This window comes from Pleurodeles waltl, chromosome 3_1 (genome assembly GCF_031143425.1).
Source record: "Pleurodeles waltl isolate 20211129_DDA chromosome 3_1, aPleWal1.hap1.20221129, whole genome shotgun sequence".
NCBI lineage: Eukaryota > Metazoa > Chordata > Amphibia > Caudata > Salamandridae > Pleurodeles > Pleurodeles waltl.
This window is the reverse complement of record NC_090440.1, coordinates 675,533,442-675,559,477: the sequence shown is the minus strand read 5'-3', so window position 1 is coordinate 675,559,477 and position 26,036 is coordinate 675,533,442. Positions and strand designations below refer to the sequence as shown.

The 26,036-nt window shown below is 41.4% G+C and overlaps 1 protein-coding gene across 3 annotated transcripts in view; it reads left to right on the top strand.

Moving 5' to 3' along the window:
• TKFC (triokinase and FMN cyclase) overlaps positions 1 to 26,036 on the top strand; it is a 224,651-nt gene that overhangs the window by 53,436 nt on the left and 145,179 nt on the right. For all 3 annotated transcript variants that reach the window (XM_069223265.1, XM_069223264.1, XM_069223267.1), the window contains exons 3-4: positions 21,783 to 21,972; positions 22,561 to 22,671. In XM_069223265.1, coding sequence (XP_069079366.1) covers positions 21,783 to 21,972; positions 22,561 to 22,671 — 301 coding nt within the window. The remainder of the gene's footprint in view (positions 1 to 21,782; positions 21,973 to 22,560; positions 22,672 to 26,036) is intronic.

The window sequence follows — 26,036 nt, the reverse complement described above, 5'->3', positions numbered from 1 at the left end:
TCATTCACCCCCATTTGCCCAACATTGTTTCTTATTATGGACTCTGTGCTTATAATCGTAATATTTTTTCTACCCTGCTGTGACTTACATTTGTAAGTGTTGGTCCTTACTACCCCTACCCAATTCAGTCACTTTGAGAACTTGTTCACCAAAATAAATGTAACTCTCTCTCTATTTAAGACATATTCTCATAAAATCAAAACATAAACTGTCTCACAGCATGTGGGACACTCAGCTGGTTCTAAAGGTGAGCTCAAAGTTTTGTGCAATTAGGTTGGCATTTTCACACTCAACACAACCTCTCACACATCGTTCAACCTCTTTGTCTCACCTTGGCCACCAATAAACATCACATATTCTTCTTCTAAGATTTGCAATTTCAGTGTGCCCCGGTGACAAAAAATGAAGATCCTGCTTCTTAGTCACAGAAGGAATGATCTTTCCCTACCTAAATATCTACCTTCATCACATAATTCTCTACGTACTTCCCAAAATACTTTCATGTCAGAGTCCAACTGAGATTTTTTTGATCATCCCACCTTGATAAACGTCTTTACGTATAAGAAAGAGGAATCTCTGCCATATGCTTCTCCTTCTTCGGGTAATGCAGTTGTTTCACATCCACCAAGTTCCAACCATCAGATCCATATTACACTCCGTAAAAGCTAATGACAACCTGCTCGGACAATTATCAATTGTGTTGTCTCTTCCAGTGACATGTTCTTTTATGCAGTTTAACACCTGCTTGCTCCTAGAAAGCCTGACATTACACATATAGGCCTTTTGCATACCCCCAATAATTATATTTTTCATGAGAAGTTCAAAAATACATTTGAGAATATAATCGTTGTCCACACAAACGTCCTGAGATGTTCTAAACCCCACACTAAAGCAAGAGTTCCTATTTTAATTTCAGAATACTTTTCCACCACTGGCGAAAATGATCTCGAAGCATAAGCAATTAAACTTCTGTGCCATTGGATTCTCTCTGTGATAGCACTGCTACAAAACCTTTTCTGCTTGCATCAGTGGCAATAAGGTCAAATACCGGCAAAGGGTCAGCTCCACATATGGAGTCTATATGAAACCTATTTTGAATAACATTCTTTAAAAAAAAAATTCCATCATCCACAACCAACTACTGATACAGTCTAAAACTATATGTAGTGACTTCTAGTCTGGCCAACCTGATGGTCTCTCCTTTCCCACATAATTTGCAATGGGCTCTCCTCTTTTTTAATCTGAATTTTGACAGTAGTTATCCTAGCATCTCATTTGTATTCTCAGTATAACTATGGACTAACATCAGTTGGTTCCCCCACAGCATTCACCCTATCAGTTTGTAATGTTTTTTTTTAGAAATTCACCCAATTAGATTGCAGTGTTTTTCACCAAACAACCCTTGCTGTTGTTGAGTGTGGGGAGGCTGAATGAACCACAGCCTGAATAGCAATACCACATACCATCATACAGCGGGTTGGTTTATTCCTGTTCAGTGTTCAACACAACCTGTTTTAACTTGCACTCTGTCTGTACTTCTTCCCCTTTGTGACTTTCAGATTAGCTCTCTCAACAAACATTGACTTTATACACTGGTGTTTTCTGTTTACCCTTTCAGACCCTGGCAAAATGCTGTTGATGCCATTTGTGCTTATTGGATTTACTCTGGGGCATTTGTTTTGCTATAAGCTAGATAGCTGTCACCTGCTTCTGAGAAACCCCGTTAGATTTGGAGCCTGCATTGCCTAGACTCATTTTCCCAACCACTTCAGAAGCAATATGTTCTTTATTTTTGTATCTGTAAACGCTGTCCTGGTTCATCAAGTAGATAGCTAAGCGTTTCCTAAAATGGTGGCTGTGTCAATTAAGGGTGCGTCACCATTGACCCAAAGGCTATCTTGAATACAAGATTTATTCAAAAGCATTACAGTCTTGTCCCACATAAATACTTCTTGCTATGTTTCAAACTTACATGTTATGGCCAGTTTGCTTAATGCAGAGATTTAGTCCTCCTCTCTCTCCATTGTGCACGGTTAAAAACATGTTAACCATTAATTGCCACAAAAACAGCGGGTGCATAAAGATCATCCAAATCTGCTGTCGCATTAACAGAATCATCACCTTCTCCCGCTCCTTGTGCTTTTTTGAGTATTAAACGTGTAGTCCTTCAGAGCCCAGAAAATGTTATATTTTTTTCTAGTGAGCAGATAATGAGAAATCATCGATGGTAGAGATGAAATTTAGGAAATAAGCTTTCTGGCCTCGTCAACGCATACTCCCTGGGTTGACACTAATTCCTGTTGGGGGAGTGAGCAAGGATTGTGTCACATTGTATGTTTGTGAAAGATAGTCCAAGAATACTCTAAGTTCACATTCTTTACTTCCACGAAGAAATAGTCACAGTGGACTAGTCCACAGTAGGATGTTGAACAATTTGGCGGCAATGCAAATAAAAAAATAGTAAGAACTTTCACTAAGCATTGTCACAAATTGTAATAGTAGTAACTTACCTGCACAAGTTAACATTGGTTCCCAGCTTTTAATAACCTCCAATAAGTTTGTAGCGAATTAAACCTCTCTGTCCGGTAATTGCAACTCTTCCAACTGCTGAGTACCAACAAACATGGGCAGCTCATTGCACGACTCATGTCAGAACATAGTATCATGTGGAGACAGGCTGGTAAAGACTTTGAAGCAGAATTTTGAAAACTCATCTAGCAGAGCTCCACACACGGTGGATTCTAAAGCAGTCTATAGTGCAGGTGAAATTCAACGTGCATCTCAAATTGCGATGCTATCAATGAGGTAACAAAAGTTAAGTCCATAACTCTTTAGTTCTCCTTGAAAATGTCCATTTGGAAACGTTGTAAACGTTGTACCTCCACTGCCCACATCTAGTATTTATTAAGCACAAATAGGTTTATGTTGATGTACCAACTTGTTGGTTGAAATTACAGTGCTGTGGTAAATCAACAAAGTCTCTTCACCAAAATTCCTATGGTGACCACGCAAGAGCAAGTAGTTTATTCTGCATACGAAACATGACAGCACAGAATGTCATCTACCTCCTGCATGCACACCACTGGTTTAAGCATACCAATAGTCGCCAGAACATTCAGCCAGCAGAATTCCAGAACTGCCCAGACGAGGCCATATGTGAAAGTGATACTCACTCTCTCAGCAGAACACTAGAGGACAAACATAGATCAAATGAGAAATAGTTTCTGATTTGCAGCCTCTCAGCCTTCAGCACTTGCACGTACGCTTTTTACTTTTGATTCCACCTTGCCCCAATAACTACAATAGGGAGACATTAGAAGCAAAATCTCATGAATTTGGCACTCATACTTTTTTATGTGAGCATGTATCATTGTGGCTTAAGCGTTATATACTAGTCCATTGTAAACTGAGCCCTTTTATGTGTAATTTCTCCAGGTTGTCTCTGTAGGAAAAAGTTGCCATTTTTCTTCCATTTTGTTTTAAAAATGAGTACATGAATATATATTATTCCACTCTTCCATGATTTCAAGCCTAAATAAGACTCTATCAGTGTTTACTGGCCATTTAGAGGACAGAGGGTTTTTGGGTAAGTTCTTTCCATAATAGTTTTATTGAGCTTTCAGTAGCTCCCTTTAGGCTGCAGCAATAGTTAACATATTGTCAATTATATAAGGCAAATTAATCAGTTAATACAGAATTGGTCCTATCCATGAATCTGGCATCACTTCATTTTCGAAAGATACAGAAAAAAGATTAGTAAGTTCGTGGACGGAACCAGAATTCACCATCTATGTAAAATAAATTGATTGGGTTTTTTTGGGGCCATGTGCTCTGGAAGGGCTGTGCGCCGCTCAGATACTAAACACCAGTTTTCTCCATAAAGTTAATAAGCTCAGTGTTTGATAAGAAGACCTCCCAGAGGGCTGCATCAGGATTGAAATACCTTTAAAGAGCTGACAAAGTCACTCCACTTTTCAGCTGGAATTGCAAATAATTCATGTTTTTATGGACTTTCATATAGGCTTGCTATAAAATTCTAGAATTGTTTGGAATAGTTTGCTCTGGCTCACGTATCTATTTCTTCCTGTCCTTTTATATGTAAATCTTGTTTCACCTCCCAGCATCCATTTGATAGAACTTCTTTATATTATTTAGTGACATGAAGATTTTATCTGTCTTCGATTTTGTGTTTTTGCTTTTTTTAGTCAGTTTATTAATACTTTGTTTCATGACCCTTAATTCTTTTGCATACCACTCAATTATTTGTTCTATGCCAGATTCCAAATTTTTGCTGGAACTTTTTACATCTTTTCTGATTTGTTATCCTGTACTCTTTTGAAATATCAGCAGATCAGTAAGCACATTACTCCAGTTCGATATAAATTGACCCCTGGCCTAGTGTCTACAGCTTTAATAAATTAGTAGACTGGGTAATACTGCTTTCTGTTTTCCAGTTCTCATACACTGCTTCTTTAGTCCTGCACCAGTTAAGGCGTCGTAGTGACACCCCAAACTTACCAGAACTGGAAGCTGATTTATATGCCAGTCGAATGATCTGACTGGAGACCTTCGGTTAATATTTAATTGCTGGTTCAAGCACCCCTGTTATCCAAAACCTGTCCTCTGCTTCAGTTTGATATTGGGCTTCAGGGTTGTTTGGTGCTTTATACAATTGTCTGTCTTCTGGTGATTCTTGTACTAGATTCTTTCTGTGAGGTGCTTAAGGGAATCTTATCTGCTTTGCGTGTTTTATGATATTGACTGTTTTGTTAATTCTAGATTGATGTCCTCCCCTTTAATTCTCAGGATGATTCCCTTATAAGTGAGGAATAATCAGGTGTTTGATAAAGAGACAGTGTTATGCCCCGTTTAAGAAACATCTGGCTGTGAGACCACATTGAATGTATTGTGGCAGCAGATTTCCATGTTACTTTCATCAGCTACCTTGTGTACAAATTATTCAGTGGTGGTGTATTCCTTAGAACAAGCTCTAGAATGCTAATGTCCTATTGCCCTGATTTAAGCTTTGCTGTTGCTTCAGGATAGAACTTCTGTTTTAATGAATTGTGTTGGCATTTGTTTATCTAATCTGGAGAGAAAGTTCGGACAGGGTCAGTTGTTTCTTCACCTATATCTCATTGAGTTAGTTGTTTCAGATATTTAGCATAGACACTTGCTGTTCCTATTTCTTTTCCTGGTTGAATGCTTATGTTGAACAACTTAAGCCACTCCCCTCTGTGTTGATGGCTCTTGGGAGTTCTAGTAAAGTCATGAGTCATACATATACTGAGTATGCCCTGATCGTGTTGGACTATTGTTTTGTCTTCTTAGGGAGATGTGTGGTGTGTTTACTAGTGGTGGGCCTCCTCTCTTTGCACCTGGAGGCATGTAAACCACCCTATCTCTTTTGATGAAATTGTTTCCTTAGTTAAGACAGGATCTAGAGGACCACTTGCCTTAGTCCAATATGAAATGATGATCCGACTATGTCTCCTATCTCTGTTTTATGTTGTACAGACTGAGCAATATATGGTTCATTGTCTTAGAATCACTTGTAACAAAATTATCAAGATGTGTTCATTTGGTATACCAGCTCGGAGAAGGGAAGGTTTTTTGGGTACATTGTTTTTCCTGTTGTTTAGTGTTTTTATTTCCTAGCAAAGTCTGTGAGGAGTGATTGTGTTTCTACCTTCTGTTACTTCAGGGAGGAGTGAGACCACGTTTCCTTTGATGAGTATTTGTCTTGGGAGAAGGTCTTGATGGAGCTATGTCTCCCTTTGATAATCCTTTAGATTTTTTTTCTGGGTTTAGCAGTTTTTTCCCAGTTGTTTTTTTTCCTTGACAGTACTTTATTTAAAAAAAAAAAAGAGGCTCACCTATGTCTTTTTTCAGTGCTATGCTCCCGCCCAGGCAGTCTTGTGGGCATTCCTTCTTTGATGAAGGAATTTTGATATTAACTGCCTCTTCATTCTCTCCTCACATTTTGTGTTAAATTGTTTTACAGCCGGACAGATGGCTACGCATTCTCCTCTGTAGAACTGCTTATTGTTTTATTTTTAATTACAGAATCTGTGGTTTGGAAGGTTTTAAAGCATAGAACAGGATTGGAATTTCCACGTGTCAGGATGTATGAGTATCCACACACATTAGAACTTATAATGACCTCAAGTGGAGAATCCGATTTATGCAAAACCCAGATCTTTCATTTTCCGCAGCTGCGCCAGACCCTGGAGACACACAAAAATACCCTTCATCCTATCCCAGACTGTAACCCACTTGAGGCAACATTAGTCCTGTAATGTATTCAAACAGACGGTATTTCATAACTATAGAGGGCAATGATGGTAAATACTCCTGACACACTCATAACCTTGAGAGATAGGAGGACTGTGGACATTGGTGCACTGAAAGACGACCCCTGGATTGAGGCCAAAATGGCACCCAGGGTGCTGGTGATGCCGGCAAGATTACGGCTCTTCCACTGCAGATTAGTAGGCTGTACTATACCCCGGATAGATTGTATAGGATGGAAAGGTTGAAATAAAGTAACCAGGAGGTTTTAGTGCAGGTAAGAGGTTTATTTTATAGCGTCCGACTGAGAGGTAGACTTCCTGCAACTGCCAGCAAACCAGCTTCCATTCCAAAACCCAGCCACCAAAATCTTCTCTATTACATCATAAGCAAGACATCTCCCTCCCTTAATATCATTATGGATAAAAGGTTACAACAAATGTGCAAGACACTTAGATACGAAATTGAATATACAGTTGGGAAACAACCCCAAATGAAACATCTCTTAAAACTAACATTGAAGTGTTACATCAGCACATACATAATATGAAGGCACATACAGATAATGTAAAAAGAACAAGGAGAAACAAATAACCAAAATAACCAGAACCAAAACAGAACAACAACATATAATATTTGCACTAAAACAAACTAAAAATGTCTCAGTTAGTGTAACACAAACTCATCAGATTTCATCAGAAACTTGATCTCTTCCTGATCCTGAAGAACCATGGATTTTTTCTTATCCTCATCCAGCCCCTCAGGTTTGCACTCTTGCCTCATAAGTTCCTTCAGTTCAAAACCACGTGGAACCCTCACCACGTTCTTGCGATTACAACACATTACTATCAGTCAATGAGAGTGCGTACCTGTCACCCTCTTTACTTTTAGAGGACGATAAAACTTGGAGTCACACTTGTTCACCCGGCGTCCCTTTAACACACAAACCCAATTTCCAACCTTATAATCACTTTCCTTGCCCACAGCACTCTCCACAACAGTAGTGTTTTTCTCTACACCTTTAGACAGCAATGTCCAGGGTTTGCGACCTCTCACCATTTTAGGAGGTGTCTTTCCTGTCACACAATGTAGTGTAGTGTGACATGACCAATCAGTTTCCTCACCGTCCTTCTCTATTCCTGTGCACCACTCAATGCCTACTGCAAACCTTCTTTCAGCATTCTCTCTCACCTTTCGACTAGACCATTACTTTGAGGGTAATACACTGATGAACGAATGTGCTCTAGTCCATATTTCATTGAGAAATCTCTCAGTAGTCCAGAAACAAATCGTACACCGTTATCTGAAACCATGATCTCTGGCACACATTCCCTAATAAACAGTTCATTCAAGAAATCAATAACGGTCTTGGTGGTGATTTTTCATGTGAATTTCACCTCTGACCAATGTGAGACATAATCCACAACTACTATAGCATACTCGGGCAGGATTGTGGGATTTAATAAAATATCTGCTTGTCCATGGGACAGGTTGCTTCATAAATCTACTTGTCCTGAAAAAAACATACTTGTCCCTTTGGTACCATGTAGTGTGGTGACAAATTATGGCAGCAAACTCATCATATAAAAGAGCTCTGATAATAGACTATCTGAGCTATTACTTTAGTAGGGCTTAAATACTAGCAATTTCCTTAATTTTCCATGTTTCCGGAGAACTACATACTGGGGTTGGAGAAAGCAGTAAGCAATAGTTCCAGGGTTGGAATACGCTTCTGAGTCTGTGAAAACCGACTAAATTGCATGTTTAACGATTCTCACCAGCTCTTCTCCAATCTTCTCCCATACTGAGAAAGGATGGAAATTTACTTCTGACAAGGGCAGAAGTGGAAGTTCTTGAAGGGTTGGGAAAAAAGTAGTTGCAGAGAAAGTGAACTTGTAAATGCTCAATAGATTTTGGCATAAGCAAATCTACACATGCATATTTGCTCTTGCTAAAATACATTTCACAAATATTTTCTAGGAGTACGATTTACCGGTCTACTACTGTAAATTCTTGTGAATTAATGAAAGCCATAATTCTGCACTAATGCATAGACAAATACCATGAGTGTACTTTTGTGACTTTCTTTATGAATTGGGCCCCTAATTAGGTGTGGCGTTAACCAAGACATTCTGTTTTTTAATAAAAATTCCATTTCTTTTTCAATCCGTTATCTGGCTTTACTCTGAGTGATAGCATTCTGCTCTTCCACAAGGAGCACACTGGCACACAACGCAGTTTTGTTCAGTGCCAGGAACTAGTGGCAATGTGTGCTTTTTGAGACCAAATTTATTTTTTGCTTTTTGCCAATATTTGTTCATTACAGTTAGGTCGAGTAGATTATTTAAATTACTTGACCTGCAGGTCTAGTAACATTTTCATGATTTTTCGAGCCCCGTAGAACCTAAAATTTCACAGTAATTTAGAAAAATGTTTTTTCCTATGTGCATTATTTTCTGAACATCTTATTTTGAAAGTAAAGAATCATCATTCTTGCTTACAAGCTTCTGCAAACTTTTGCATCTAATCAGAGAGCATTCTGTGAGCATTATACCTAGCCTCATATTGTTTACACTTTTCAAATGTGTGTGTACACTTTTTTTTTTACTAGCATCTACAGCTCTACATGCTGTCCAGATCTCAAATTACTATATTGGTAAGCCCCCATTAATTTTATTCATACCAAACTGTGGGCCCCTGTGCCTATATTCAGCACCTGCAGTGCCAAGTAGATGGTATATTGTACCATGAATTGGCAACAAGGCTGAAAAGAAGTTACTTATTGCTTATTGGCAGCAAGTGACACCCAACACCACCTTTCACCCACGTGCTTAGCTGGCAGGCAAATGTAAAAACGCTTGGCCGCTCCAAATACCCAGTTTCTGCACTTCTGCAGCCTTCCTCACAAAATCAGCCCCCCCTTCCCTCTTGGAACCCTGCCTCCTGGACTCCCCTAGCACATGCAGAGATACGGGGACTAGTCTTATGGCCCGGGGACTAGTAGTCCCCATGGCTTCCAGTAGCCGGGCAACCTTGCAAAATTGTGTTTCGGAGTCTCAATATTACAGAGCCGCAGCTGGGGAGTTATTACTACAGTTGTGCTCATACAGGGCAGCTATGAGCATCTCTGGCTGCTTCTGCTGCGCACACAACATTCAAGAATTAAGTCACAAATATTATTTCTAGAAAGGCTGTATATTTCTGCGTCATGAACTGGGAGTTGGTAGCTTTGGTCATGCAGCCCAAGGATTTCTGCAGGATATGCTGATAGCCTTCCCCTGAATCCAGGGCTCTGGCCTCAAAAAGTTTAAATCATGAATTTAAACAGCCTTTTATGAACAGCTAATGGTACTGTTCAAAGAAACGGAACAGACAGCATGTGGGGCATTTTTCAGCTAACGACAGACAGGCTGATCTTTTATTCTCCTTCCCTTTCCAAAGACCAGGCACAGAAAAAAACAAGTATTGGCAAAGCTCATAGGTCTCACCTTTGTGATCTATTAGCATTGTCAGTGGTTTTTAGCCACGCTGCAGAGCACCTGTAGTGCTGTACAGCATTGGTATGGTTTAAAAAAAAAAAGCCTTTGACACGACCAGATGTATTATTTTGTAGGTACGCGGAACACGCATGCATGTGCCTACAAAATGGCATGGGTGCTTTTGTTTTTCTTTTAAGTTACTGCTCTGAGTATATAATTATTTAACCTAGTGGCGATCGCCACTGGGTAGTTATAGTTAGGACCTAGTATCTATAGAGAAAGCATTTTTTGACATGCCTGTATCTTTGGTGCCGGTTGATGAATCTTCATGAAAGTTTCCCAAAAATTTGACGCTCACTTCAGCTACTATCTGGAAAGATTTGGGGTGATCCTTCTTGCGGGGGCCAAGAAAAATGGTGGGAGGGTCCCAAAAAGTTTTTTCCCCATGTTAATTCGCATAGGGTTTTTTAACAGGACCACAGCTCAAAGTGCTGGACTAATTACACCAAATTTGGCAGAAAGGTAGCTCTTGGTCCAGTAAGCGCCCTTTTTAGATCAAGCTTTGGCAGCACGCAGCGCTGTTTGCAAGATGTGTTCTATTAACCACGCCCACTCTTGCCATTCGTTCTTTATTTTGCTTCTCTTAAATGCTTCACTTTCAATGGTACATTGTGCTAAATGTCCCTCCTTTTGCGTGCTAAGTTCCTGCACAGGGAATTTCACTAAGAGCACCTTTTTGTTGTCCATCACACTATGTCGCGCTTCCTCCCATTACAGTGTGTGATGGCACCACCTTGCTCCCCCCGTCTTGTTTGGTTTTGCCTGCTTGAGAGATGTATCAGGCAACATGCCACACACTCTTTTCGAATACCGTAGTAACCACTGTAGACGCAATACTCTTTGTTATTTCCTCTGGCAAAGATATCCTCTTTCATTCTTTTTTTTGTGGAACCAATATTTTCGTTTAACAATGCGTGTGTTGTGTTCTTTTGTTTGTTTACATTCCACTTAAACAAGAGCAGCAAGTAACTCTTGTGAAATTGTAAGTGCCGGGGTACATAAAAACATGTATTCTCTGGCACCATCTACTTGTGGAACGGAAAACTGCACAAACCGGTATACATTTTTAATATTCAGAATTTCCTTGTGACAAAGGGCCTGATTACAACTTTGGAGGAGGTGTTAATCCGTCCCAAATGTGACGGATATACCACCAGCCGTATTACGAGTTCCATAGGATATAATGGACTCGTAATACGGCTGGTGGTATATCCGTCACTTTACCGTCACTTTTGGGACGGATTAACACCTCCTCCAAAGTTGTAATCAGGCCCAAAGTGCGCATGAAAACAAGGATCCTTATTCCGTAAATGTTAGGCAACGTGTTGTTTCGATCATTTCAATCAATTTCTCTCCTGTTAGAACAAGACTAATTAAACATCATTTTAAGTCTGTCATCCTAAAGGTTATCAGATGACTCCATACCAACTGCAGACACACTGTTTCCAATCCTGGGCTTGCCTTGAATAAGCTGCTGCATTCTGGGAGCTGTATTCCTCATTCAGATCTTTGAGACAAGTTTGAAAAATAGCCCGGAGACAAATTTTCATAAACAATGCGCTATTGGCATTAAGTGACACAGGAAGTAATGTCAGTATGGAAAAAGGTAAATTGAGGTGCTTTAGTTATATTTAGGGTTTAGTGCAATTATGTGGCAGGAAAAGACCAAATTATTAGGCAGGGTGGAGCAATGTATGTAGCAAGAAAAGTAGAGTTAAGAATGTGCAAAGCCAATAGCTCTAATTCAAGCAAATGCGATACCTATTGCATTGCAAATGCTTGTTGTTATTTGGTGTAAATCTGTTCAGTAGTTTTTTAGATATTAAAGAAAATTATAATTTGTATATGTATATGGGGAAACAAAGGCTCCGCGGACTCTCCCAATCTCATGCTTAGATCTGGCTGCCAACACTTCAACCAGGAAGTGTTGGCAGCTATCTTGGGATTGAGCCCCAGTAAAACCATTACGAAAAAAAGAAAATGGCCAGGGCAGGGACACACTGACTCCTTAGCTTATCAGTGCAAAAAAGCATTTGTTTTTTTAAATTTGCGCAGAGAGTTGCAGCAAATTTGGCAAAAATAAAAAAAAACATGTGACAAAGCAACAGCGTGTTGGTTGTTGGGGGAACGCTGAAGGAAAACAAAAGGGGGTGCGAATGCAACAAGGAAGGGACTGGAAGGGTTTCAAAAGCGATAGGGGGAAGGTTGGAGAGATGGGTGTTGGGGAATGCAACACGGAAGGTACTAGTGGGGGGAATCAGTGGGGAGAGCCACACAGGCGAGCACAAGAGGAAGAATGGCAAGGAGAAGTAGTCGGGAAGCAGAGAGCAACACCATGCAGAGTAAGGGAGACTCCTTGTTCCAGGCATTATGGAGGGGGTGAACATCTGTAGGGGGATTTCACTTCGAAGTTCGGAGCAAGGGAGGCAAGCCCAAATGTGGCTTAGAGAGCCAATGCAACTGATAGTCCTGTCCCCTTGGTATACCTTCGTAAATAAAATTGTTGTCCAGAGATTTTCATTTTTGATTTGTGTTTTCGTATCATTAGAGAAGTAATTTAGCTTGGGTAGACATTGCTAATCCGGGCCAAATTGTTTGACATTTTTAAAATGGCGGTGTGATTATGTATCTGCATACTTCATTTTTGTGTCAAAATATAGGTTGTAAAGGTCAAGTAGTCTTACAGAGATAGAAAATAACTCCTCAGAGCAACCCTTCCACCATTTTTCAAAATGGCGGGTCTATAATGATGTGTTTTAGCCATCATATTGGTAATTTATTCGAATATTGTTTTTGTTTCAGGTTTTCCCTTGATTCAGATTTGTAAACATGAGCGACGCAGGTGGTAGCAGAACTTTACCTCCTGAGTGTTGCTAACTACAAAATATGAGGACTCCTTCAAGAAAGAAAATGTGTCATATGTCAAACTAATCTGAAAGAAAAGCTAACATCAATTGCAGCTGGGCATAAGAGAGTTTGAGATGCAGCAGAAATACAGCAAGACAAAGTTCACAACAGATTGAAACTCATGGGTGAAGAGGATCAAATATTTTATCGACAAGTGCTGCAAGTCATATTGATTGGAAAAAAGCCTGGCGAAACCAGTGAATCCAAGTCTTATGAGAAAGTGACAACAACCGAACCCAGTGTCCATCCACGTAGAAGATCGATGGCTATCCTTCGTTCACCTCCAACAACTGATCAGAAAGCAGAGGATGTTCAGTTTGTTATCTGTGGTTTAGCCAGAAAAAGGCCCAAAGGGATTGACAAAACAACAAAGTACAGAGTATCTGAGTCTCAAAGGGCAAACATGTTTTTATCTCCAGCTAATTTCTTCCAAGATGAAGTTTTCAGCCGAGTAGCTGACCTAAAGAGCAAGGTGACTGTATTTGCAGCGGATTTGTATGCCCACCCGAACTGCATGCGTGTACAATGAGCTTCCAGCAGCAACGTAACTGCCAGCTTTAGTTAAGTTTGCACTCTTTAAAAAAGCAAATTAAGTTGTAAAGACACTCTTGAGTGCTGGCTACTGGTTCAGACTCAGTGAGATCAGAGAAATAATGGTCAACATTGATGAAAACTGTATTGATCCATAAAATATTTTCCTGGTGAGAATGTACAATGAAAGAATTTGTTTTTGTCAGTCTAACAAAAATAAATGAGCCACCCTTGGTGTTCTCAGCTGATTTGACTCCTGAAGTTCTTGCTGCCAAAATAAGATCACAGGATGCAATAAAATCAGCAGGAACCATTTTTAAAAAATGTCCTGAAATATTTAGATTTTGGACTTCATTTTGTGATGCCCCAGAGATCCGCAAATCATGGGATTCAACAAGAATGCCTGATTTGTCTTAATGTTTTTTACAGCATTATTTAATATCAGCAAAACAAAACTGTTACAAACTAAAGTTCTCGAGTTCGGAACAGAAGCCAACAACATTGATTATGGCTTTGAAGATATGAGCGAAGAAGTGGAAGACCGTCCCATGAACCAATAGGCTTATACTGTGCAAATGTCTTGTATTTTCCAAATCATGTTTTATTACTTACATCACAGCAAAAAGAAAACTTTGCTACACATGACTGCCCACGCAATCTATGACAAGTGCAAAAGTAGAGAGCTAATCACTTCAGTGAATATGATTGGTGTATTAAAAAGTTATAATGACTGAGCAGAAACTTGTTAACAGCTCATGCTTTAAAATCATGTGACTGTGACAGTACACCACTTCCAAGTCACTTTACCTGGAAAGGATTGCTGCTCTTGATAATTTTGATTTTGAAGACAGCTTTTCTTTGTCTGGAACATTCAGCACACATGATACTGCCAATTTCAAGACTGTACCAATGAAGTAGCTGCTGGAAAACAGGCTGTGTCAGCCATAGGCATAAACAAACGAAGCTGCAAACTTATAACCCACCTGCCTTGCCAAGCTCTCATTACGGGGCGGGAGCTCATCAGATAGCCAGGCTGGCAGCGACAGTCTTACCGCCACAGACCCAGCGTTAAAGTCCGCTGCATCACAAGTTTTGGGAGTTGGCCGAAGCCAAACCGACACAACGCCGCCTGGCCACGGGTTTGGCTGCACCAACGCGGCCAGCGATCTGTTCCTCCAGGGAAGTGGCAGGTTCCAGGCCGCCGCCCGCATTACGAGGCAGCATACCGCCAGGCTTTTCATGGCGGTTGGCCCGCCACGAAAAGTCTGGCGGTCATGCACGTGGCGACAGGAATCCCCATTCCTGTCGCTGGCACACACACACACTCACACACACACACACCGACCCCCACTCATCAGCATACATGCACACACACCCCTCAAATTTACACTCATGCACACACACCCTTTCATCCACACACATGCACACACCCGCTCTACACACACACAGACATGCACTCACGCACACCCATTCAGGGACACATACACGCACACACCACATACTTGCACGTCCCCACCCCCTCCACATCCATTCATGCACTCCCCCTCTCCGCATTCATGCACACACCCAGACACTGCATCCATTCCTGCACCCAGACACTCCTATTCACACTCATACATGCACCCAGACACCCCCATTCGCACACGTACAGGTCCACACCACACACATGCACCCAACACCTCCCAAATTCCCCCCACCCCTTTTGGACGATCAACTTACCTTTTTCGGGAGGGGATAGGTCCTGTTGTTTTCCACCGCCAGCACCACACCATCAACAGGACTTCACCACGCAGCATTACGTATCGTAATATGGCGGGCGGAGTCTTGTTGACGTGGCGGTGCTGGTGGTGGAACCACCTCTTCAACTCCGTCAGCCAGGCCAACGGAGTCAGATATCCACCTGTAAATGGGCAGAAGTCCTTTCTGGATTTGGGATATGGCAGTTAGCAGACGGCCTACACTTGCGGTCTGCTGGCTGCAGCAGCTTCGGAGGTCTCAAAAAAAGACAGCCGACGCCATAATGAGTGCCTGTAAGCCTTCAGCATGCGCCAGTCTACCAGAAAGTTTCAAAGTGGCTGAGGACATGGATCCTCTTCTACCCGATGGTGCGGTCCACAAAGCTGATTTAACTGAATTTATCCTATCCCTTATTCGGTATGGAGTGAAGGATGAAGACAAGCCAGTTCCCCGTGGGCCGAAATTCATGCTTTGATCCCCCAGAATACCACCCACTGAAGAAGGTTGGGTTTTAACCAGTAATACCATCTCCAGTCACAAACTGCGGAACACTGTACACAGCTCTAAAAAAATAAAAAATGTGCATGCTCAGCTTGAAGGCCAGCCTTTCCTGCCAATTTTCTGTGATGAAGATGTTTTTACATATTGTAGCTGACATTTTCATAAACAATCCAGTAGAATTTGATGATCTTTATCCAGTGATGGCTGTTTTCCACATGACAAAATGTGTGTTGCGCTGTGCAGGAAGTTATCTGAGTGGATATGGTATAGACGATGCACTTATTGAGGCTGAAATCTTTGGAAGCAAAACTGTCCAGTCAACCTTGAGCGGAACTCATTATGTTTGTTCGCTACCAGGTATGCTCATTATATCTGAGGCTGTTAAAAGCATTGCATTGGAATGCTTTCTGAAACAAGAATGACAAATTAGGTTGTGCATATCCTATCTCAGACGTGAACAAAGTCCAGGGTGCACTTCATTCAAAAGACATAATAATGCAAAGGCACACAATGTTTAATACACTTAGTTCAAAAACAGAAAACTTAAAAACCAGGTGTGTAGAGTTTGTCAAAGAAAGTGAAGAAAAATCAGAACTTTGCAAGTACTGGGGAAATGTTTTACACATGATAGCGCTAGTGAAAAACTTGGTACAGGCTGATCGGGAAGGTAATTGGGAGCTGCACATGATGACTGTGGAGTCACTGAATACCGTGTTTCGCAAATTCGATTGCATACACTACCTGAGATATGGGTCCTGATATCTGGAAAGAGTGAAGAAGATAGAGGTGGAAAAACTATACCTCTACAGAAAATTAATCCAAATACATTTTGTGGTGAAAGAAAGAGAGGGAAGGTTCAATGCTGTGGCTCCAGATATGAAACTGGAACAGACGATCCAGAGATCACAGAAAAGCTCAAAGGGAATTGTTGGTCAGACACATAAAAGTGAATATGTTGCTCAGTGGCAGCTAGTTTACCATGAAGTCCTTTCTATTTGAAATGTTTTCAGAGAAATTACAAATTCAAAATTAATGGACCATCGTGAAACTGTTCCTCACTACAAACTTGTGGAAAAGAGAGGGGAACTTTTTAATAAAAACGTTGAGAGCCTTCTTCATTTCATGTAGCAGCATGGAAACACCTTTGAAATGACTGAGCCTGTGCGACTACACAACTTCGTGACCAAACAATATGTGGATAACTATATAAAGACACATCTAGTAGATGTCCTGGAACATGGATTGAAACTATTCACAGAACTGAAGCAAGAGAGATTTGTATTCAAAGAGAAAAATCTGTTTGACAAAATCCTTAAAGCAAAACTTCCACGCTTTAATAATAGTAAGAGATTCTTGCAACCAGTCACTACAAAACAGGTTACAAAAAAACAACTTTCACAAGCACATAGCGAGATGGATGTAGCAAAAGAAAAGAGTAAATTTATCAAGGACTTTCTGTTGCATGATCTTCTTTCAACAAACGCATTATTTGATGGAGCCGCTGCAACCAAACCAGTGAAGCACAAACTCATACATGAGTTCGAAAAAATAACATTTCACCTGAAGAATTTAAATTCCTAAAGGTGTCCTCATTGAAAACACTGTTGTGCACTATATGTCGCAATTGCGAATAGTCAAGATTTCATCCATGCAAAACTCCAGAGACGTTGCTCAGACTGTTTTACAGATATCAAAGTCCACGTGTACCTTGCAAGAAGTGCACATTGTCTTTGACAGTTATCTTGAACTGTCTGTCAAGGAATGTGAGAGAATTAGACGAATTTCCACAAGTGTAACAATTGACCTTGCCTGCAAAAGATATTCAACCCCTATACCTGTGCAGCTTGATAAAGTCTGGTCATCAGTGTTGAATAAGATGAACTTGGAGATGTTTACTAGTCAAAACATTGCTGATGCTTCAGTGAACACTGAATTTCCAATTATTATTGCAAGTGGAATGATTGTCAATGAGGCGTTGGTGCCTGCAGAGATATATTCAAAAGGTACAGGCCATATTGTTCAAGAACTCAACAGCAAATTGGAGGAAGCAGACCTTCATGTTGTGCCACATGTTGAGTGGGCTGTTCGAAATGTTCCAACCAAGTCAGTGTACTGTCAAATGACACAGATGTTATTATTGTGCTACTTAAATTTGTTGCAATGTTCATAAGTCAAGGATTGTCAGAGTTATGGATACATTATGAAACAGGCAAGAAAAGACACTTAATCCAGCTTCATATTCTGTACAAGAAACTTAACCCAGAGATGCCTAGAATTCTTGTCAAGGTGCATATTCTGACAGGTGATTATACTATGAGCAAAATTGGAACAAACCTTGGAGCTTTAACTGCTGAACCTGTGAAGTTTCTAAAAGCATTTGCTGAGACAGAAGAAGAATGTGACTTTAACGACTTAAAAAAATAATTTGTGCATGTTTGGAAAACAAGTTCTGACTGTCACACATTTGATGGTCTTCGGTACAGTGAGCTCAAGAGATCAGTCCTGCTAAATGCCCTTCCAATGATGTCATATTCTGTGTGTGGACACATTAAAAGAGCATTCTACTTGATCAGAAGATGTGTAAATGTTTTGGATCATGCATATGTAGAGAGAGATCTGTGTGAATTTGATTGGGAAGTTATTGATGGGGTGCCAAAACCTACAACATTTTTAAAGCCTCCACCCACAAAACTTACACGTACATGTACTTGCAAAACCTGTGCTACAAAAAGATGTCCCTGTTGAAATGCTCTTCTTAGATGTTCAGCATTCTGCAAATATACCACAAGCGATTGCCAAAACAAATACATTAACTGAACAATGAAAAAGTGTCTAAAACAGGAGTGATAAACATTATTTTTTTCATACTCAGATCATAAACATTGCTTGGTGTATACATAAAAGGATTAAAAACCATAATTATTTGTTTCATTTCTACATGTGTCTCTTTTCCTCTATTATAGCCACCATTTTGGCAAAAATGGTAGAACGGTTGCTCTGAGGAGTTATTTTCTGTCTCTATAACACTCCTTGACCCCCATAACCTTTGTTTTGACATCAAAAGGAAGTATATAGGTATCATGGTTCCTGAAATATCACATCATCACTGAAACAGATCCACCATTTTTTTAAATGTTGTGCAGAACAAATTGGCCCGGATCAGCAGTATCTACCCTAGCTAAATTACTTCTCTAATGATCCAAAAACACAAATCAAAAATGAAAATCTCTGGGCAACATTGTTGTTTACTGAGGTATATCAGGAGGCCGGGATTATGAAGGCTCCCTTTTATCATTTTGCTAATTCTGGAATAGTTGTCACCATAAAGCTAGGTAAGTGCTGAACCCTATGGGTTTGGGAAAGTCACGGTGATGGATTTAACAGGCATCGTCATTGATTAACTGCTACTAAATGCCACTGTCAGAAATTAATAGGTTATTAGCATAAAGTGGGCTTTTTACCCCATGAAAATCAGAACGATACTAGATTTTGGTAAGAACGAAAAAGACTTCTCTCAGAGTCTCTTGCCTGTCCTCGGAGAGACATGACTTAATTTTTCTTAACCCATGTTTTGAAGGCTGTTGTCAAGGGCCAAGTTTCAGTGAAACTGGCCTCCTGAAAGTCCTGAATAAGGCATCATAAAGAACCAGAAGGCCAGTAAGGACTGGACTTTACCTACAACATTTACTGGGCATGCAGGATAAATGACTGTTCGGAGACAGATCACTGCTGATGGGGTTGAAAGGTCCCAGGACATAGTGTGGTGGTTTGCATTGTAGAAAACTAAGACATTGTATGGATCATGAAGAGAGGAGTTAAGGAGCCCACCTGCCACTAAACATTTGTGGCTGGTGTGCCTAAAGCATCATTCCCAAGACATGGTGGTATTGGAGGCATCAGCTCAGGAGTCATATTTACTTCCAATAGCTTCTTTTGCAACATAGGCATTTGCTACAAGTGAGCAAGATTGTTTCCGACATAATACTTTTCTTTAATATAAAACTGTATTGCTTTAAAACATTGTTACTATCTGAACATGAATGCATGAATGCATGGATGCGTTTTAATGGTCATTTTTGAAAAAGCACCATAAAAGCAGTTTGGTACTGGAAGTCATACATCAGAAGTGTTTAAAATGCAATCTAGAAAAATACATTGACAGTGCCAGTAGGTCTGTCCTTAAAGGAATTCTGTATGGTAATGTGGAGCATTACAAGTAGGAAGCATGTACAATTAAATGTATTAAATGTATTTGTCTGGAGGCAAAGAAATGCAGAATAGTATTGATGTAGGTTAAAAGGTCTAGTGACGTCTACCCTGGCAAGCAAGACCTAAGAATCTGTGTAGGTAATCGACTGCCCTCCTCCTATCTGTTCTGCTGCAAGAGAAAACACCATAAATTATCTTGTTATCTTAGACACTTTAATAGCTTTACAATGCCATTTGTGTGCCTCTTCAAGTTCAAGCTTAGACAGCTGGATAAATAAACAAAATGCTCACAGCTGTGAGGAGGGCAAGTACTTTTTAGATCTCCCCTACAGAGGTTCTGTGCTGTGTTACAAGACATATTGTTTACAATTCAGTGGGCTTACAATAATCCCACAACATATCATTAGTTGTTTTTGTTGTCACTCTCATTTGGAATCTTTCAATTGCTTAGCTCCTGTTTGTTCCCTTCCTGTCACGTGTTAGCCCCTCCCCTGGAGCATGGACCAAGTACATGTGTTCTTCCTCATCTTTACTCTTCCCCTTTTTTTTGCTACACACTGTTTTTGCAATAAAAATTTCAATATTATTCATGAACTTGCAATGTGCTTTTTCACTTTTAACAAAGACATAGGCTTCTTATTTTTGTTGCTTTCACCATATCTGCCGTCCCTACTGACGCTTCAGTTACTTACACCCCCAACCTATACTACTCTGTGCCACTCAACTCTACCCTACTCCACACAATGCAACTCTACTCTATGCAACTGTACTCGGTGTCACTCTACGAAAACACTGCTCCACTCTAGAAGATGCTACCGTATGGCACTCCACTCTACAACACTCTACCTTATGCCAGTCCACTCCACACAGTGCCACTCCAGGGCACTCTGTGCCATGCCACTCTACTCCACTCTATGCCACTCCACTCTACGCTACTCCACTCTATGCCACTCTACTGTACTCCACTCTACGCCATTCCACTCAATACCGCCACTCTACTCCAGCCTGTGCCACCCAACTCTGTGCCACTCCACTCTGCCACCCCATTTCACTCCACCCCACTCTACTCTATGCCACTACTCTATGCCCCTCCACACACTACCACTATGTGCCACTCTACTTTACGCCCCTCTACAACACTGCATGCCACTCTACTTTACACCACTGTGCTCTACACCACTCTTCTCTACACCACTCTATGCCATTCCACGCTACTCCACACAATGCCACTATATGGCTTTTTATGCCCCTCTACTCTACTCCATGCCGCTCCATTCCACTCTGCGTTACTCTCTGCCATCCTACACTACACCTCTGTATGCCAGTCCACTGTACTCCACTCTGTGCCGCTCTGTTCCACGTAAAATCTGGGCTGTGCCACTGTACTGTTTTCTATGCCACTCTACACCATTCTACTGAACGCCACTCTACCCTACGCCACTCCACTCTGTGCCACTCCATGCCACTCCACTCTGTGCCACTCCATGCCACTCTCCTTTACGCTACATCACCATGCTGAGCAGCAGCCACGCTGTGGTACAACATGGCCAAAAGACATTGGCAAAGCCAGTGGCTCTCACATAGACGAGACCTACTGGCTTTGCCAGTACTTGTTTGTGAAAGCACACAAATTCTGCCCAATTAAACATGTACTTCTTGCTCTCAACATGTGGGAGGAGCAAAAGCCACTTTCAAGTGAATCTGACATATTGGTCTGGCGATAGCTGCGTGGTCAAGCCAGACCATAAAAGAAACAAAATTGAACCAGGTGAGGTACTCTGGACTAGTTTATTATTGTAATATTCATGGAGGGCACATAAAAGTACAGATGTCGGGGACAGACATTGCTTTCACTCACTGATTCCTAGGCTTACATGTTCCTCTAACTAAACCACAAAGCAGACCAACACTGCTCAGTGGTTACAGAACAGACAGATGCCTGGACAGATACAATTATGGAGCCTTCTCTCATTGAACTGTAGGGAAAATTAAGAATCTGTTCTAGTAGTTCTGAGCACAATGCCTGTACTTGTTTGTTGTCATCAGCTTTCTGTATCTTTGTTGCAGGTTTCGAAGAAGCTGCTGAACTCTGTGCCCAGCTGTGTGGATGATGCTCTGGGTGGGCTTGCATCCTGTAACCCCAATGTCCAGATCCTACAGGGACATCGTGTGGTGCTGAGGAGAGACCTGGAGGAGGTCCGTGGCCGGGTTGCTGTACTTTCAGGAGGGGGCTCTGGACATGAGCCAGCCCATGCAGGTATGGGGGACTTGAAGCACCTCCACAGCCTGCAGAAAGCTTGTGCTGCTGTACTTTTATAGAAGTTAAAAAACTTTCCTGTGAAGACCGACAATACTAAAGTGATGCTGAGAGAGAGATCATATTGATACCCACCACTGTTTGGTTAATGGCTTTTGTTGCTACAAGCTTACAGCACTGAAATGGAAGAAGAGATAGTTGGGACGAGTGCCATGTTCCTAATAGCATCATGCACTACTGGGTAGAACATACTGCTTGTTTCCCCAAGACTGTCAGGGCACTGAAGGGAAGAAGCTTGTGGTGTTCAAGTCGTACGGCTGCAGCAGTATTTCACTTCTGGCGCCCTATTACTGCTGGGGTTCTTGGGCTGTTCGTGTGATGCCATGTGGATGCTAAAGCACTCTGGCACAGTCGGTATGGGGTGCTGCTGGGAGGAAATGGATAATTAGCACTTTGATGCAATATGGCTGGGTGGGAGCTAACATCAGAAGCTGTTTTTGTAATTAATGTGCTGAAGTAGTGGAAGCAGTTGTAAAACATTCTCATAAATCCCACTCCGCATTCCCTGTTTTTCTCTTTTCTTGTAAGGCTATGTTGGCAAAGGAATGCTCTCAGGAGCTATTGCAGGAGCAGTCTTCACTTCCCCTCCAGTTGGCAGTATCCTTGCAGCAATTCAGGCGGTGGCCAGAGTCGGAGCAGGTATGTGAAGCATAGTTATGACACATATCTTCAGCTCTTTAATTTTGATTTGGTATTTATGAAATGTGCACTTTGCTTTAGGAACCAGTGAAGTGTTATGTACTGCATGGTGGTGCAATACATTGCATAGAATAGGTTGATTACAAGAGCAGGGTTTCAAAAGACTTCCAGAGTGCATGTGAGCTTACACAGCAAATAGAGGGTTACATGCATTTGGGTAAGCTGGCATAAGAGAGCAAGGGAAATATGAATTTTACAGAAAGAGAATCCAGTAGAGAGATTCCTTAGGAAGAGATCTGTGGTGCAAGTATGGTACCATCTTAGACTGTTCGTTTCTAAGGTAGGTGTAATGGCTAGTTGAGGGTTAGATCCTTGTAGCTGCAAGCCTGGAGTTAGGAGCAAACAAAGGCAGTTTAGAGTAAGTGTACTGTGGTCAAACCTCTTGCTTTTTGCCTGATATTCTGCAGAATGGAATACTATCATTAATATATTGAGCCAATAGAGGACGGGTTTTCGTACAGCAGCTTGAAAGGCTTAGAGGTTTAGTCCAGACGAGCTGTCTGAGTGTTTTTGACTAAAAGTCTTGAATGATAGTTGGGAGGTTACGTGGACATTAAGGGACTGATTTAGATATTGGTGGACAAGTTACTCCCTCTCAACAGGGACGGACATCCCGTCAGCTGAAAATTACATTTCATTATATCCTATGGGATTTAGATTTCGTCGGACGAGGTATCCGTCACCGTTGTGATGGATTGACTCATCCTCCAATATCTAAATCAGGCCCATAGTGTATGCACGAAAGGCTCCGGTATGAGAAAAGAAGGATTGTACCAATGTTGGTATTTGATTCGTTAATCTAGTGCTGATGCAGGGATTAGATTTGGTCACTCAACCACTTTTCTTTTTCTCCGTTCTCCCCTGCTGCCCTCACATGTTCATTGCTCCAGTATGCTTTACTGTCCCCTCCTCCTTTCTGTTCAGTTGAGGATAGTCTCCCCTGCATTACGGTGTTAATTGTGTATATTTGCTAAGATTTTCTGAGCATGATATTTTTGTAAACCAGTTTCAATTGCCTCAGTGTGTTTAGTATTGAAGCTCAGTATCTTAATCCATTATTATTATCACCTGATGTGTTTAGGCAAAGGAATGTGCAGGAGCACGTAAATCTGTGGTTCAGACAGCAAAACTTTAGTTGCCACTGCCTTCAGAAACCTCTGACATAACAGCCTATCTGTCACAGAGGCGTCGGGTCATAGCCCTGTTTAGGACAGGGTGACTTTCACTAAATTTCCCTGCCTAGGACCACTAGATATGGCGGTCCAGCTCAGAAAAGGCAACTGATGAGCCCCAATATGTGCCATTTCATTGCTTTTTACTTTCTTTTTAACAAACAAACTCCTGACTTGAAAGTTTCTTGAAAATTAAAAACCTGTGTCAGGCCCGTTCTACTAAACAAAGTTACATGCCTTCAGTGGAGCCCTGCACCAGTGGCTCTGCTGAAGGCACAGAGATCTCCCTGCCTGGTGAGGATGATCAAATTGAGTGGGTCGCCTGCCAGGGTCTAAATGGCTAGGTGAGCTGCATAGAGAATCCTGACCTTTGGACCCAGGCAGTATGGAAAACTGAGCCCTGAAGATTGAGTGAAGCATGTTGTTTCTTTGAGACCGATGTAGAATGCAAGTGCACTAAGGGGTACATTAAAAGAACCTCCTACTCAAGCATTTCCCAAAAGGAAAGGAACTTCCGGTTCATGAGAGTCCCTGAGCCAACTGTGAACCAGTGAATGACTGATGGACTTTGCAACCCCACATTAGAAGCAGTTGCACTTGACCACCACAAGTTCATCAAACTGTCTGTGAATGATAAACACAGTTCTGCTCCGAGTAACTTACTTTAAGGGTTTGATATGGCAATCACTCAATTAAGTAAAAAAACCAAAACCCACTCAAACTCCCGTGAAACATGAAGACTTCAAATCAGAATAAAAACTACTTTCTGACCTCAAATGAAGATTAAGCAGGCCGCATTTAAGTCAATTATGAGGTCTCAGACATCAAACTTTAAAATATAGAGCAGCAAAAACAAACTGTAAGCTCCAAACCACATAGTAGCACCTCATGCACCACAGTTCAAGCTTGTTTGTAAGATTCCCTTTTCAAATGTAAGAGCCAGCTCAGTTAATCCTTAGCATTAGGAATTCTGCACTGTGGTCAACCCAGTAAGGAGCTGCTGTGCCTCAGCTCCATGTCTTTTGTGTAGAGACTGGACAGTAATGGGCCATAATAATAGGGCTTGCTTGCAATCCCCCTTGCTCCTTGTTGTGCATCTACATTAACCCTAACCAAAGACTCCAGATTTCTAAGATGTCCCTCATGAATGCTATCATCATTTATTACCCACTCATGAGTCGTGCTCTCTGTAGGAAGCTGCCTCTGTATATACTACATCAAAGTGAGATAAAGTGAGATATAGTGTGCACAGGGTCCAGATGCTTAACCGAGGCTAAATTAGATAATACTAATGCTCTCTTTGTGGTAGTGTGGTCGAGCAGTTAGGCTTATCAGGGGGTAGTGCAAAGCATTTGTTGTATACACACAGAAAATAGAAGAAGCACACACTCAAAGGCTTAACTGCAGATATATATATTTTTAGATTGCAAAAATATATTTTCCTAGTTTATTTTTAGAACCACAAGTTTCAGGTTGCAGGTAAGTACCTTACAAGTTTCGTATTTCACACAGGTATCAACAGTACTTTGTTTGAAATAGGTAAGTAATACAGATTTTGAATTATTGGCAAAAAGCTTTTTTTTAAATGGACACTGCAATTTTCAAATGATTCCTGCGGGGCAGGAAAGTTAGAGCTGTTTACAGGTAAGTACAATACTTACATTTCCAGTCTCTGTGTTTTAGGTAGTCCACCGGTTGGGGTTCAAGGTAGTCCCAAACACCCACCACCAGTAACTCGGGCCGGTTGGGTGCAGAGATCAAAATTGAGCAAATCTAACGTGGGCTCCTAAGGAGACAGTGGGGACTTGGAATCAGGTCAACCAGCAGGTAAGTACCCGTGACTCAGAGGGCAGACCAGGGGGGGATTAGAAGAGCAAAGGAGGAGCCATAGGTAGGCACCAAACAGACAGCCTTAGCGGCACAGGGGCAGCCGGGTACAGGGTGCAAACAGGATGTCGGGTTTCCAATGCAGGTCTATGGGCGACCCCGGGGGTCACTCAGAGGCTGTAGGCGAGGCTCAAGGGGGGTGTCTCGAGCACACCACCAGTTGGACAGGGAGGAGGGCCGCCTGCTGAACGATGATGCACCAGGGGTCGGTTTCTCCAAGGCCTGGGGGCTGCAGGTGCAGTGTGT